General features: G+C 50.8%; 1 protein-coding gene across 1 annotated transcript in view; it reads right to left on the bottom strand.

The window, feature by feature from the left end:
• USP43 (ubiquitin specific peptidase 43) overlaps positions 1–15,518 on the bottom strand; it is a 47,523-nt gene that overhangs the window by 5,993 nt on the left and 26,012 nt on the right. Inside the window, 6 exon segments of the mRNA XM_025864264.2 lie at positions 5,782–5,946; positions 7,109–7,267; positions 8,953–9,301; positions 9,401–9,527; positions 10,323–10,400; positions 12,715–12,867. Coding sequence (XP_025720049.2) covers positions 5,782–5,946; positions 7,109–7,267; positions 8,953–9,301; positions 9,401–9,527; positions 10,323–10,400; positions 12,715–12,867 — 1,031 coding nt within the window.

Genomic DNA, 15,518 nt, shown 5'->3' with positions numbered 1-15,518 from the left:
CTGCAACCCTGGGGCCCGGCGGACCGTGGGAAAACATCCAGAGACAGTGGAGAGGGAAGAATTCAAATCCAGGAGTCCTCCAGCCAGCCAAGCTGCGACTTCACGCCCCGGTCACAGAAAGTATTTGTGCCTCCACAGAGGGAAGAGGGAGTGTCACCCATCCCTGGAAAGAACTCTGACCAAACACTAAAGATTCAGGACCCAGACCTCACGACAGAGGGGGAGAGGAGGAAGACAGATGTGGTGGCTCAGCGGAGCCTGCCACCCGTGTACCATGCACCCGCTTCGGGGGCAGATGGTCTCAGGATGCGGAATACAAAGTGATGTTGGCATGTGGGGGATCCGCAAAGGTACAGTGCTCACAGCCTGAAACAGAGGGCTGGAGCATCTCAGAGAATCTCAGAACTGGGGATTGGAATGGAGGGCAGAACTTCCAGACAATGGAAAACAGGAACAAAGAGCAACGTGATCAGCTCAGCAAAAATAAGGCAGAAAGAAACAGTAATAAAAATGAAACAAAATCAAGCTTATGGTTGTTACAATAAATATGAATGGACCAGGGGCGCCTGGGTGGCTCCAGCTGGCCAAGCATCTGCTTTGGGCTCAGCTCAGGATCCAGGAGCCCCGCATCAGGCTCTCTGCTCAGCGGGGAGTCTGCTTTTCCCTCTCCCTCCGCCTGCCACTCCCCCTGCTTGTGCGCTCTCTCTCTGTTAAATAAATAAAATCTGAAAATATATATATATATATATATGGATGGACTGAATGCTCCCCTTTAAGATAGGCTCTCAGTTTTTGACATTAAAAAGGTAACAACAACAACAACAACAAAAAACTGCAACAGTGTTTACTGGAAACCACTTAAAATTAACCCTAAAGGAAAAACTCATGAAGCAAAAGATAATAGCAAAATTATACCAGGCAAATGCAAACAAAAAGGGGGAAAGGGTGAAGTGACTGACCTTGAACAAGGCAGAATTTTCTTTTTTAGAATTTATTTATTATTTTAGAGAGAGAGCATGAGCAGAGGGAAGGAGGGGGGGGGGGAGAGAGACTCTAAAACAGACTCTCCACCGAGCGTGGAGCCGGACGTGACATCCTGACTTGAGCCAAAATCAAGAGTCGACCCTTAATCGACTGAGTCACCCAGGCGCCCCCTTAACAAAGTAGAATTTAAGATGAAAAGCATTAAGCAAGATAAAGAGCCACATTATAATGAGAACAGACAATTTATAAAGAAGACCTAATAGTCATCAGCTTACAGATACCTGTTAACAAGGCAGCAAATAATATAAAGCAGAAATGATTAAAGTCGCCAGCATACCTGATTAAAAATACGGCCATACAGGAAGGTTGCAATAGACCTTTCTAGCCAGGCAGTCCTTGTTAAGTCAATTTGAAGACGAAGTCAACCGAATCCAAAAATCAACTCACCTCATTTAATAGTTACAACACAAAGCTCATATCCCTCCAATAGACACAATAGGCATTACTTCATGTGTACACCCAGAACACTGAGAAAATAATAATCGTTTGTTTTTCAAGGTTTTATTTATTTATTTGAGAGAGAGAGACACAGCAAGAGAGGGAACACAAACAGGGGGAGTGGGAGAGGGAGAAGCAGACTCCCCGCCGAGCAGGGAGCCCGATGCGGGGCTCGATCCCAGGACCTTGGGATCATGACCTGAGCCAAAGGCAGACGCTTAACGACTGAGCCACCCAGGCGCCCCTGACAAAATAATAATCGTGTACTTAACTTGGTCACAAAAAAAACCACGTTCTTGGATCACAATCCACAAAATTAGAGAGAATTAAAGGGAGTTTAATTGTAAGTGCCAAATCGTAAGTGCTTGAAAGTCCCGAATAACCTTCAAAATGGAAATAAAAACCAGAAGTAACAGTCTCCGGAACTGGTAAAGCACCGATAAAGTGAAAAACAAAAGCCTCTAAGGCCCAATAAAAACCACAGAGAAAATTTACCATCAGCAGCACATCTGCCGAAAAGATGAAGTCCCAGGGCTCCTTTATGGATTGGGGGTCGTGGGGGGGGGGGCAGTCATTGGTTTTCACAGGCTCTTGCTTTTTCTCAATGAAAGTTGCATAAGTAAGGTGTTTTTATATCCTCCTTCTTGAGGAGCCTCTCCCTATACTCGTCCCCAGTGACAGAAGTTGCAGTCCCCACAAAACTTGGATCCGTCCTGTTGGTTAAAATGCCTTTAGGGTGCCTGGGCGGCTTGGTGGGTTAAGCGCTGGCCTTCGGCTCTGGTCACATAATCCTGGGACCCTGGTATCAAGCCCTGCATTGGGCTCCCTGCTTGGCGGGGAGCCTGCTTTTCCCTCTCCCTCTGCCACTTCCCCCTGCTTGTGCTCTCTGGCTCTCTCTATCTCTCTGTCAAATAAATAAATAAAATCTTTAAAAAAATAAAATAAAATAAAATATGCCTTTAGAATTCTAATAGCATAGGCACCAGAAGGATGGAGCTCCCCAGCTGCCCATGTCTCTCTCCAGAGAACTGGAGTACTCCTTTTGACGATGACAAAATTCTCCCCCAAACCCACAGGGACAGGGGGTGGTACCAACCACCACTGAAACCTATATGCTGGAGTCGGAGCTTGCCCAGGCCAGAAAATAAAAAAATGAGGCTGGATTTTTTTTCAACCGTCTCAACAGGTTCCAAAATCCCACCATTTCAGTCAAACCTCTGGGGGGGGGGGGGATGCTCTCTTTGGAAGCAAGGCTCTTGCTGAGGCCACATGGAATAAACTCGGTTTTAGAATTTATAGCTAGGAGCACGGAGCCAAGATGCTGGCAGCCAGAGAGAGCTGGGGGAGGGGTGTCTATGTGCAGCCTGCCCCTTTCCAAGGAGGTGAGCTGGTGACTGGTGACTTCCAAGGCTCAGCTTCCTCATTTCATCCTCCTGGAGATGCTGACGACCGGCTGAGACAGGACTATTCTTCAATATTACTGCCCTCCGCTACCCTAGGCCTGTCTCTCTAGGGAGTTCTCGAACGCTGGGCCTGACCCTTGTCTGAGTACCATGTTGAGAAGTTGGGCCATCTTTTGAAGTTGCCTCCCTAGGAGAGTGAGGGGGTGGCTGTGCAATGCATTTGTCCCCGGGAGAAGTGAGAAGTGGCCCGAGGCCCCACGCCACTGGGCAGAACCGGGACGGGTTTCTGAGCTCGCCCGGGGGTCGCGCTGATGGGGATGGACAAGCTTGGGAAAGAATGCCTTTTCTCTTCGCCAGAGGCTCCCCTAAATGTGCATCATGAGAGGGAAGGGGAATGCTCAGATTGGGTGAGTCAAAACATAATGCATTAAACCATTTGCCTCCAGAGAAACGCATTCTAAGGAAATTTGACAAATGTCATATGAACACAGGGGCACTCCTATCAGTACTAGGTCTGATCGGGAAATATGGGGACCCAACATGCCAAACCCTGAGAAACAGTGAACCGAACTGTGATACTTAAAGCACTATCCACCAGAGGGTAGGATTCAACGCTGTACAACCACCTGGAGCTTTAAGATTGTACTCGCACGTTTATTCGCTTGCAAATGGGAACCAGAGCCTGCTACACACAAGGGACTGTGTGGGCCACTTTGATACAATGATAACCCGAACTACAGAGAAGTCAAGGCGGAGCAACAAACACACAGGTGATGCCCCAGCGATTGCACTCCCGGACGTACACATGCAGACGTGAACAAAAACGTTCAAAGCCGGACGGCTGGTAAGAGCCCACAACAGAGTGCGTAAACGAACTGTAAACTCCTCTTACAACGTGAGGGGTTTTGACGACGAAGTGGAGCAGTCCGCCAGGGTGGAGATGCCACGGAAGGACATCAGTGGACATCCCACACGGCCGACCCATCCTGTGCGCTCTGCACAAACTTGCGGGGATTTCTGGAGAATCACCAAATAACTGAAGAATCCATCAATGTGGAACTCGAGGTGCTTCCCTTGATGATCAAGCCAACCTTTTCCAGGTCAGCCTCAGATCAGTTTCAGAACCCACGGAGGGAAGGAGCTGGTTCCCCCCACCCCCACCCATCGTGCTCTCTTTCTTTACCAGATCCCTGCTTTTGGTTTTTATGGACCATAGTCAACAGCCAACAGATAACAACAACGTCTGCCTGTCTGTCTCTCACCCATGGACACTTAAACATCTGTGCAGAGAACTTTTTGTGTCCCAGTTGTTTGAGGGTGTTAGAAGTCGGAATACCACTCCCTTCTGGAAAGGAGGGAGACAGTGATGCTGGAGAGAGACACCAGGGGGTAGGGGAGGGCCGGGAAATTTCTATGTCTTCATCTGGGTGATAGTTATAGGAGTGTGTATGCGTTATGATAATTCATTAGACATTTGTGATGAATGCATTTTGCTGTATATATGTCATACTTCCATTAAAAAAAAAAAAAACTCTTATTTTAGCAACAAATTCAGGAGCTAATAGGAAACATGGAAACTGTAAGTAACCAGAGCGTGTTGCCACTTTCTGAGGGAAGGAACACACAGCCTGAACGACAGGCATGCACGGGCACGTTCGCAGTTTTTCCAGAAGGACTCTGCTTTTGTAGGTATCCCTTGGCTCTCCCGCCCTATTGTCGCTTTTCCCTCTGGAGAGGGGATCATCTGAATCCTAACTGGCTCATCTGGATGCTAACATGTTCTATCTTGGCATTTCTCGGCGGCCGCATCTTTACCGGCAGCTCTCGATGGAGCCCGTGACCCACTGGCCCGTCTTCAGCCTGGTGTCTCCTCCACCTGTCACCGCGGCTTCGGTGCTCTCCAAGCGCATGCAGAGGCAGGCCCCCCGGGGTGACCCTCCAGCCCGATGGCCACTCACCCACCCTTCACAGTGCGTGACACCGCTGGGCCACTGGCTTCCTGCAAGGGCGTCCGTTTATGCGTCCGTGAGCCACAGGTAGCTGGTGTTCCTGCTACCTCCCCAGCTGCTGCACCTTGCTTTCTTGGCTGGCCTCTCTGCTCAGTAGCCTGATGTGGAGGGAGCTGCAGGGCTTGGGGGCAGGCTCTCCACTTTTCTGTCTTCCCAGTTTCCCTAGGCTTTCGATGCCATCCATGTGCTGACGGCTCTCAACTATTTACCCCCTCTCCTTGGTTATCATCCCGACTTGGATGTCTCATCCCGACTCGGATGTCTTACAGGAGTCTCCAAATGACCGTGTTGAAAAATGTTTTGGTTTCCCTCCAAAACTGACCTTACTCGAACCTGCAGTCCTGGCCACCTTGTTAGACGCTCAGCATAGAGTCCACCCTGATGCCCACCCCCCCGCAGCAAATCCCGTGAGCTCTAGCTTCCAAGGCACTCAGAATCTGACCGCCTCCTACCCAGCGCTGGAGTGCCAGCCTTACTCTCTGGCCGGGACAACCACTGTCAGCCCTCCACCTGGCCTCCCACCCTTGTCCCTGCCCCCCTGTGATGGGGACATCTAACAGGGTGGGGCGCCCCCTGCCTGGAAAACTTGCCCCTCTGATGATCTACCTCTTCCCCCTCATCCCTGCTTCTCATCACGCCATTATCTGCATTGATTCATTCACATGTCGTGCTCCCCATTAGACAGAAAGCTCTAGGGAGCTGAGAGGGAATGCACCTGTGGCTGGAGGGCGGGGGATGGAGGGGCGGAGCTGCGGGCCGGTCACAGAAGACTGGCACTTTACACCCAAAGCCGCGAAGTACCAGCACTTTCAGAGAGCTGAGGAGTAATGGTCGTCACAGAAAAGGAAAATCGAAGCAGGCAATCTGACCGACGCGACAGGACGTACCCTTTTCCTGATCGGAGAGGCTGGTGGTGAAGATGGGAGGGTCCGGCTCCTGGGGCCGGGAGGGGCCGGGGCTGGAGCTCCAGGACAGCAGGCTTCCCCGGGCACTGCTGTGATCACTCTCCAGCCGAAGGAGCCAGTGATCAGAGAAGGAGGAACTGGTAGAGCCTGCAGGGAAGCACACAGAGGAGGCTGGACCCAGCCCCACCTGGTCGGGGTCCCCCGAGGAGCCTCTTGCAGCCAGACTCCCACCCCTGAGGCCCTGGGACTGCAGAACCAGAGCAGAGGGACATAAACAAAAGTTGGGACCAGAGGAGAAACCCCACAACGGCTTCACCATGTGACCAAGTGAAAACGTAGGGAAAGGCATTCGGGCACAGAGAGGTCAGGGCGTTGGTGAGTACTGAAATGCGTCTCCTGACGTTAACTTGCCACGACTCGGGTTTTCTAAATAGGCTACGTTTTTGACTCATTCATTCCGTGTCCTACAAAAGGCAGGCAGGCTTCCCATTAGGGTCGATTTAGACCTCTTGGGGCATTGTGGTTTAATTTGGCCACCTTCCAATAATTATTAGGAAGAAAATAGGAGTATCTAAAAAAAAAAAAAAAAAAAAGCTCTCTCATTCCAAAGATAAGGATAGGATTGTGAGTGAAATGCATCACATAAGAAGGTCAACTTTGACCTCCCCCCTCTTTTTTCCCCTCCAGACTTCCAAGTTTGAGGCTGTTTAGTGAACATGTCACTGGGTATGGTCAAGCTGCTAAGTTTCCCGCTGAGGCCCCCCCGTCCCTAACCACCACCCCGCCCTTTCTAACAGGACGAATGCAGGTGTGTGCAGAAGCGTAACTGAAGTCTGGCTTGAGGGGCGCCCGGGTGGCTCCGTCGGTGGAGCATCCGACTCTTGGTTTCGGCTCGGGTTACGCTCTCAGGGTCGTGAGCGGGGGCCCCGCGTCGGGCTTGGCACTCAGCGCAGGGGTCTGCTTGGGATTCTCTCCCGCGCCTCCCACTCATGCTCTCTCTGTCTCTGTCTCTAAATATAAAGAAATAAATCTTCTAAAAATATTTTAAGTCTGGCTTGATGAGAGACTGGAAACCTGAAATCCCCAAACCGCCAAGAGTCACCTGCGACACAGTATTATTCCTTTCCCCGCCTTGGGTTTCACCGTGTCCATCATCCCACCCTACGAATGGGACACTCGCCTGTCGTACCCAAATCTCCACGCTGCAGGAAGAGCGCCCCGCTCCAGACTGCATGCCTCCTCTCCTGGTCCCTGTTGTTCGACTGAGTACCTCCCAGCTTCCCTCCCCTTACTGAGAGGTAGCACCTACCTCTCAGGGAGCTGCTGGCTGACCAGAGAGGGATGCTGTTCCGTTTCTGATAAAATAGGATGTAAGCCCCTCGGCTATTGACCTCATCCTCTGGGAGCGGCTCTACCGTGCTGTCATCATAACTGTACCACCGGCCATCCAGAGAGTTCCGGCAGTAGGCTGCAAAGGTCCAAACCCCAAGTGCCAATTACTGGAGGCCCCCCACTCCCCCCCCAAAAAAAAACCCCAGAAAGGCATTTCTCACGAGCAGAGCTGAAAAAATGGACGTGTCTGTAACAGAATGAGAAAAATCGGTCCATTTCTAGCCAGAACTAAATTTTGCAGAATCCGAAAGATCAATCCGTTTTGCGCCCCGGGCCTTACGAAGTGTGCTGTGACTTTAGCTGAGTCCTTATGTGGCAGCCCTTATTCAGGCAAAGTCTCCAATAACAGGGAGCCCTAAGTTATTTAGCCAGACAATAATGTCCACGTTCACATGGCTCCTTGAGAAGTTTCGAAATGCACCTTCTCTGATTCAGTGTGTGATAAAAACAAACTCATTTGGGATTGTGGTGCGCTTCTTTCCTGCCTAAGAACCGAAGCCAAACATTTAAGGAAAAGCCCATAAATAAGATTCTCGCCACCTTCTAAGCAATTATGACAAAATACTCTCCTTTCCCTCCACATCTCAGTGAATGGTGCCATAACCCACTAACCCCGAGTCAGCCCACTTTTCTGTAATGAGCCACAGAGCAAATATCTTAGACTTTACAGGTCACGTATGGCCACAGACTGTCTCTGACATAGATTCTCCTTGTTCTTTTCTTTTTTTTTTTTACCACCGTTTAAAATGTAAAAACCATTTTTAACTCGTGGGCTGTATAGAAACAGGTGCCGGACTGGATCTGGCCCGCGGGCCATAGTTTGCTGAGCCCTGTGCTACTCCAAACCAGGCACGTAGGAGCTCATCTCTGCTCTTCCCTGCCCCCCACCCCGGCCATGCCCCAGTCCAAATGCCAGTCTTCCTGATTCTACTTGCTAAATGCATGTCAAATACCCTGATTTTCCCCTCCTGAGCTCCAGCCAACACCATCTCTCATTTGAGCCCCAGAAATTTCCTTGAACTGGAATTCCAACTTCCACCCTTGTTTCCTTCTACCTGGTTTCCAGAAGAGAGCTACACCCTCAATGTGTGAACTAGATTATGTCTTCGGTGCTCTGCCTAAAGCCTTTCACTGGCTTCCCGTTACCCTTTGGAAGAAATGCAAACTCTCATCCATGGCCTCCACGTAGTACTCACCTCTCCAGCCTCATCCGTGTTACTTAGGCCTGGGTCACTATACTTCTGCCATGACAGGCTTTCATCATTTCTTAAATACACCAAACTCTGCCCCAGGGCCTTTGCACATGCTGGTAGCTCTTCCCATCATGGTCCTCCTCCCATTATTCACCCAGCTAGTTCCTTTAGCTCTTGGCATACAGGTGCCTTCCTCAGAGAGAGAGGGCTTATCTCTAGCACAGACAGGGTCAGTTGAATACCCTTTATAATGCCAGGCAGTGAATGAGCTAAAGCGACAAGTATCTTGTCACTGTGTGTGTCCCCATGAGGCCAGCACTCCTGTCTGTCTTGCTCATCACAGAAGCTCTGGCACCACACACAGAGTCTACACAGAAGGGGTACTTGCCCCCGCCCCCTGTTCTCTGGCAGGTGCCTGGTGTGTGATGAGGGGTGTGCACATGCCCAGGGCCCCGAGGGAGCTCGGCATTCCCGGGGCATCTTCAAGCTCGGGCCACGGTCACGACGCGTGACCACGGCGGTCACGACGCATGACCACGGCAGCCACGAGGCGAGAGGCAAGGCTCACCTGTGTAATGCCCACCTTGCAGACTGCCGTGGTGGTTGCAGACGGCATATAGGTCGTATAGGAAGTCCAGCGGGTAGCCGGCAGGCAGGCAGGCCGGGGGCTTCCAGGGGGGCCAGGGGCCCGTCACAGGCGGGGGGCTGGTGCTTCTCTGGGCCACGTGGGGAGCCATGTTGAGGCCAGAGAGCGGAAACTTCACCAGCGTGGACAGCTTGTTCCTTCTCTCGCCCACTTGACAGAACCTCTTGAGGTGGATGATGAGGATGTCCGGCAGGGTCCACAGGCTCAGCTTCACCATGCCCTGCTGGAGGGCCTTGCAGTGCGGACACTTCCACGCATCGTCCTGAGCCAGCTGGAAAGGAAGCCACGGGGACCGTGAGCTGGCCCGCCCCGCCGCACCATGGCTAACCCACCAGTCCCAGCCCGGGGGCGTGGACCCTCCGGGCACCACCTGCTCCTCCTTGGTGTAGAACTGAAAACACTCGTCCAAGGTACAGCTGTGCTGCTGGTGGACCCACCGCTGCTGCCACACACTGTCTGCGTCCTGCACCCGCTCCTCCTGGAGGCTCCCGAACAGGCTGCGAGGAGAGGGGACCACGGGCATCGAGGCTTCTCGCCACCGAGGGGGCTCCCACCTGGACTCCGCACGGCACGCGGGTGGGAAGGCATCCACCAGGGGAGGCAAAGCTGCCCCGCCTGGCGCCTCGGCTGCACTCGGGCTCCCGGAAATCCCGCTCTCGCCCACCAGCTCCCGGAGGGACCCCGCGCTCGGTCGATCCGCCTCGGCTTCCTCATCCAGCGCGGGGCCCAGGACCTCGCAGGGGACTCGTGAACACTTGCTGGACTGAACGGGGTCCTTTTTACAAAGCAGGGCCACATGCACTCGGGGTGATAGGCACAGCCATGCTGAGCACCTGAGAGTGTGGACTTGAACCAGATAGCCTGGGTTCGAATCCCGGCTCTGGCACGCGCACGAGCTGTGGGGCACTGAGCAATCGTGTAACCTCCTCTGTGCCTCGGTTTCCACATCTGGAAACTGGATTATGGTAGTGCCGACCTCACGGGGCGGGACCAAGAGGAAATAGACTGCATCTATGCGATGTGCTCAGAGCCGGGAGCAGGTCGGCGTCACCTAAGTGGTTACTACTCTTACCGCCACCGCTCCTCACACCATGCAGCACGGTCATGGTCACGGTCACTATTGTTTACATACAGACACTTGTCATTAGGGTCTCTCAGAGGCAGGGACCACATGGCATCAAGGAGGTGTGCATACTGCCTTAGGCATGTTGGGGGACCCTGGGCATGGGAAGATTTATTTGTACAGGCAGGCCCCAGTCTCCTCCGCGGGAGCCCCATTCTGTTGAACTCACCGCTCCTTGGCACAGCTGTCCCACTCCACGGCCAGTTTGACGTGGGGGGGGCCCCCTGGCCTCCTGAGGTGCAGAGCCCTGAGGGGAGAGAACATGGAGCCCATCAGAAAGCACGGGGCCTCCTTCCCACAGCTCCGCCTCCAAGCCCAGGGCCGATGTCCCAAACACAAGTGCCCGAACTAAGGGTGAACTAAGGGTAAACCAAGGCCGGGCGGACAGACGTGTGACCAGAAGGACCGTGGCCTGGGGGAGGCCCTCCTTCAGCGTGGTCCACTTTCCGGGGCTTCTCAAACTACCTACGATGAAAGACCCATCTGTTGATCGGTTTCTAAACCACTACAGACGGATCCTTTGGCAAAATACAATAAAAATAATGGGGGGACAATATAAAAGTCCAATTTAAAAATTATTATAATTTTAGATTATAGATAATTTAATATATACCTATATACTGTAGATAATATATATTCATCATATTTTCAATTGCTCTGTCCTATTGCCTTAACACACCTCAGTGCTTCCTCTCAAGTTCTGTCATGGGCCAGGGACAATGAGCGGTCAGGTGGGCATCAGTCTGTGGAATTCGCTTTGAAGCCAGAGTGCCGTGAGGGGGGCCCCTCTCAGAGCTCCCCAAACCCCTGTGCTCGCCTTTCCCATTAGACTGAAGCAGGATGAGCCAAAGTTTCTCCAGCTTCCCTAACTCTGTAAAGTGGCTCCCAAGCAAGAAGGGTGCTTTGGGCTTACGCCCTACCCTGCTGGTTCCTGTTTTTTACAAAGTAGAGGGGTCCATCGTTACCATGATCCTGACACCTATTCGGATTCTGACACCAATTCCGATGTGTGCTTTCTGTCAACACCACCAAGCAATCATCTCAATTCCAGCATCATCTACCAGAAGACTAGCATCAGATTCCCACAGGGGAAGGGCTTCATCCTACAGGACTGCCCCTTCCCACTTTATAGACACCAACTGCAAGCCTGGGTTGTCATCTGGGTGTTCTGACCCCCTGGCTGCAGATGGGAGGCTCCAGGGCCCCCTCCTTGGGTTTGATGAATTTGCTAGAGCAGCTCACAGAACTCAGAGAAACATTTCACTTGCTAGATCGCCAGTTTATTATGAAAGGATGTAACTCATGAACAGCCAGATGGAAGAGAGGCAGAGGGTGATGTGTGTGAGGAGGTGTTTACCCACCTGGAGGCTCCCCAAACCTGCCCTTCTGGGTTTTTATGGAGGCTTCATTATACAGGCATGATTGAATTGATGAATCAATCTCCAGCCCCTCTTCCTCCCCTGAGGTCTTCGGGTGGGAAGGATAGTTCCAAGCTTTATCACACGGTTGGTTCCCCTGGCAACCTGGCTCCAACCTTAGGTTCTTTCCAAAAATGACCTCATTAATGTAAACTCAGGTGTGGTTGAAAGGGGTTTGTTAGGGAGAATAAGGCACCTTTATCACGTATCACTAAAAGCATTCCAAGGGTCTTATGAGCTCTGTGCCACAAGACCAAAGACATATTTCTTACTATAAATCATAGTATCACACCTTTGTTAAGGACCCACTTGGCTTTGGCTGGCTGAGCCAGAAAATCAGAGATGTTTATTGACAATTCTGTGTCTGTGGGGAAAATGACCAAAAGTACTAGATAGTTTACAGAGCAAAACCACCTCTCAGATACTCTGCTGCTCGTGTGCATTGCTTGGCAGGGCCGTGCAAGGTGGAAAGCCGTGAGGCGGCGGGGGAGGGGGGGACACACTGGCGTTACCCCTCAATCACAGACACGGTGTTCTACAGCTTGAACCAAAGACCCCGTGGCAGAATTCTCCCCTACCCCAGATGGGATATTCAGGTGGAATTCAGCGGCATGAGCTCACCGAACGAATTTGGGTTTCCCGGTCAGACAGAAATGGGTTCAGATTCAGGCTGGGCCATCAGCTACCTAACTAAGTCGGAGCAAGTTAGTGGAGGCCAAGTGGCTCCATTAGTTAAGCATCTACCTTTGGTTCAGGTCATGATCTCGGGGTCCTGGGATCGAGCCCCGCTTCAGGCTCCCTGCTCAGTGGGGCGCCTGCTTCTCCCTCTCCCTCTGCCCCTTCCCCCTGCTCATGCTCTCACTATTAAATAAATAAAATCTTTAAAAAAAAAAAAAAGTTTGAGCAAGTTAACCCATCTCTGGGAACTTCAGTGTCCCCTCATCTTCGAGATGGCCATCACAGCACCTCCCTAGACGTAAGGGTTGAAAGCACAGAATGTGTCTAAGGATCTAGCACACCGGGAGGCAAGTAACCGGGAGTAGATAGGGGGATAATCAACGTACAGACACAGGACCGCCAAGGACTCCAGTCAAAATACAGTGACACCTGTTCTCTTAACAAATCTGGAACGTGCCCCCTTACCTGTCCACTGCCCAGTGACAGAGGGGACGGCTGTCCTGTGGGGATAAGTAGCCGCAAGCCAGAGAAAGCCCCACAACCCGGACGGAGAACAGAGATCCCGGGTTCTGACGAGACATCAAACAGAGACAGTGGGTCAGCATCGTGTTGACTGCACTGAGGCTCTCAAGGGCAAATAAGTTAGTCAAAGACTGTCCTCCTTTTTGTTGATGGTGTATTTTGAGTATGCCCTTAAAAAATATTAGTATTCAAAACCTGCAGATATAAAGATTTTTTTTCTTTTTTAACAAGATGCACACTGTAGGGGCGCCTGGGTGGCTCAGTCGGTGAAGCGTCCGACTCTTGATTTTGGCTCAGGTCGTGATCTCAGGGTCAATGGGATCAAGCCCCAAGTCAGTCTCCGCACTAGGCATGGAGCCCGCCTGAAATTCTCTCTTCCTCCCTCTGCCCCTCCCGCGCCCAAAAAAGATACATGCTACACCTTTCAACATAGCAATCTAACACTGTTTAACATATTAAATTAATAGATAATTTACCTACTTTAAGATGATCATCATCATCATCACCAAATGGCCAAAATGAGGCGAGTATCTAAAAGGAAGCTAGTGTCTCTTTTACATACCAAATGCTTCAGAAGTATTTATATGCTTAAAAAAAAAAAAAAGCCACATACGGAAATATTACCTATGTTTTCATTCTAAGAGGCATGTTCTTTTTCATATTCTAACATTTCTTAAGTTGAAGGGAGCCTTAAACGGCGTTATTCACAATAGTCAAAATGTGGAAACAACCCGAGTGTCCATCAACAGCTGAGTGGATAAACACCTTTGGGTCTACACACACAATGGAGTATTATTCAGCCTTAAAAAGGAAGGAAGTTCTGACATGTGCCCCAGCATGCGTGGACCTTGGAAATACTCTGCACCAGACACAGAAGGACAAACACCGTATGATTCTGCTTCATGAGATACCTACAGTAGGCAAATGCATCGGGACAGAAAGTGGGATGGGGGTGATCAGAGGCCAAGGGCTGGGGGATGGGGTGTTTTGTTAAACGGGCAGAGTTTTCATAGGGATGCTGAAAATTTGGGGTAAGGATATGGTGATGATTTTACAACATCGTGACTATAACTAACATACACTAACAAATGGCTAAAATCAACGTTGTGTATAATTTACCACTACTAAAAATAATCAAGAGTCTTCAAGTAAAATAAATACAGTCCTTTTTTTTTTTTTTTTTTTAAGATTTATTTATTCATTTGAGAGAGAGAGAGAAAGCATGTGAGTGCCTGGCGGGGAGGGGCAGAGGGAAAGGGAGAAAGAATCTCAAGCACGAGCTGAGCATGGAGCCCACGTGGGGGTCGATCTCACGACCCTGAGATCATGGACCTGAGCCGAAACCAAGAATCAGACGCTTAACCCACCGTGCCACCCAGGCGCCCTGCAAATACAGTTCTTAAAATGGTCACTGATGACCCTTAGCTTTAATTAGAAAAACAATGAAATTTCCTTCCAAACTCTGACAACGATAAAAGGTAGACACACCTCTACTTACAAAGCACTGGTGAACTACAGGTTGAATTCAGACAGGGGAGGAGGGGGAGGGCACTGGAATTCCAGGAAAGACCAACAGTGCGTGGGCACGACCCAACCATCCTCAAACAGCCATGACCCGCTCTTCTGGCTGTGACAGCTCACGTGTGCAGGGAGCAAGGGGACACTGGTAAGGTGAATCGGAACCCAGTTGCCTTGAGTGTGAAGTCCAGGGTCCATGCCCGATTAGACCATAACCACACTCCGGTTGACCTACAGCTTCAACAAAGACAAAAGCAGTGGTGGGAAGCAAGCTGCCTCCAGAAGCTTTGATCCAGGGGTGGCCACGGCTCCTTACTTCCTAAGGAGACCGTTTCTTAAATCTGGGGGCGGTGAGGTGGCGGTGGGGGGGGGGCTTTTTTCCTAACTGAGCCTTGCTGTTTGGACAGCAACATGATCAATACAATCAAGGCACCGATACTGCATGGAGGCAGCTTACCCCGTCTGCACACAAAGCAAGTTTACAATGTGACCACAGAAATGTCTCAGCAGTGATAAATCCCCGTTTTTCAGAATTCAAACAAACTCAATCTGTCTAGCAAGTTGGTCATTTTTGGAAGACATTCTCCTGTCTTCCATCCTTAGCTAGGAAAATGCCTTTTAGGGCCTTCACTACTTTTCATCTCCTCAGCTCCAGGTTGAGAATTCTGAATGCATTCAAATCGTGACCAGACCGAGCCAGGATTTTATATGGTACTTAAAGCATTATGGGTTAAATGGGTGGGCTATCCTAGGAACCCCACAACCATTTAGAACACCTTCCTCCTACAAAAAATCAGGCCACACAATGGAACTGCAGGGTGTTATGCTGAGTGAAATAAGTCAATCAGAGAAAGACATGTATCGTATGACCTCACTGATATGAGGAATTCTTAATCTCAGGAAACAAACTGAGGGTTGCTGGAGTGGTGGGGGGTGGGAGGGAGGGGGTGGCTGGGTGATAGACATTGGGGAGGGTATGTGCTACGGTGAGCGCTGTGAATTGTGCAAGACTGTTGAATCACAGATCTGTACTTCTGCGGCAAATAATGCAACATATGTTAAGAAAAAAGAAGAAGAAGAAGATAGCAGGAGGGGAAGAATGAAGGGGAGTAAGTCAGAGGGGGAGACGAACCATGAGAGACGATGGACTCTGAAAAACAAACTGAGGGTTCTAGAGGGGAGGGGGGTGGGGGGATGGGTTAGCCTGGTGATGGGTATTAAAGAGGGCA

The sequence above is a fragment of the Callorhinus ursinus genome, unplaced genomic scaffold (genome assembly GCF_003265705.2).
Source record: "Callorhinus ursinus isolate GAN/ISIS: 27379988/994484 unplaced genomic scaffold, GSC_fseal_2.0 scaffold43, whole genome shotgun sequence".
NCBI lineage: Eukaryota > Metazoa > Chordata > Mammalia > Carnivora > Otariidae > Callorhinus > Callorhinus ursinus.
This window is presented reverse-complemented; position numbering and strand designations above follow the sequence as displayed.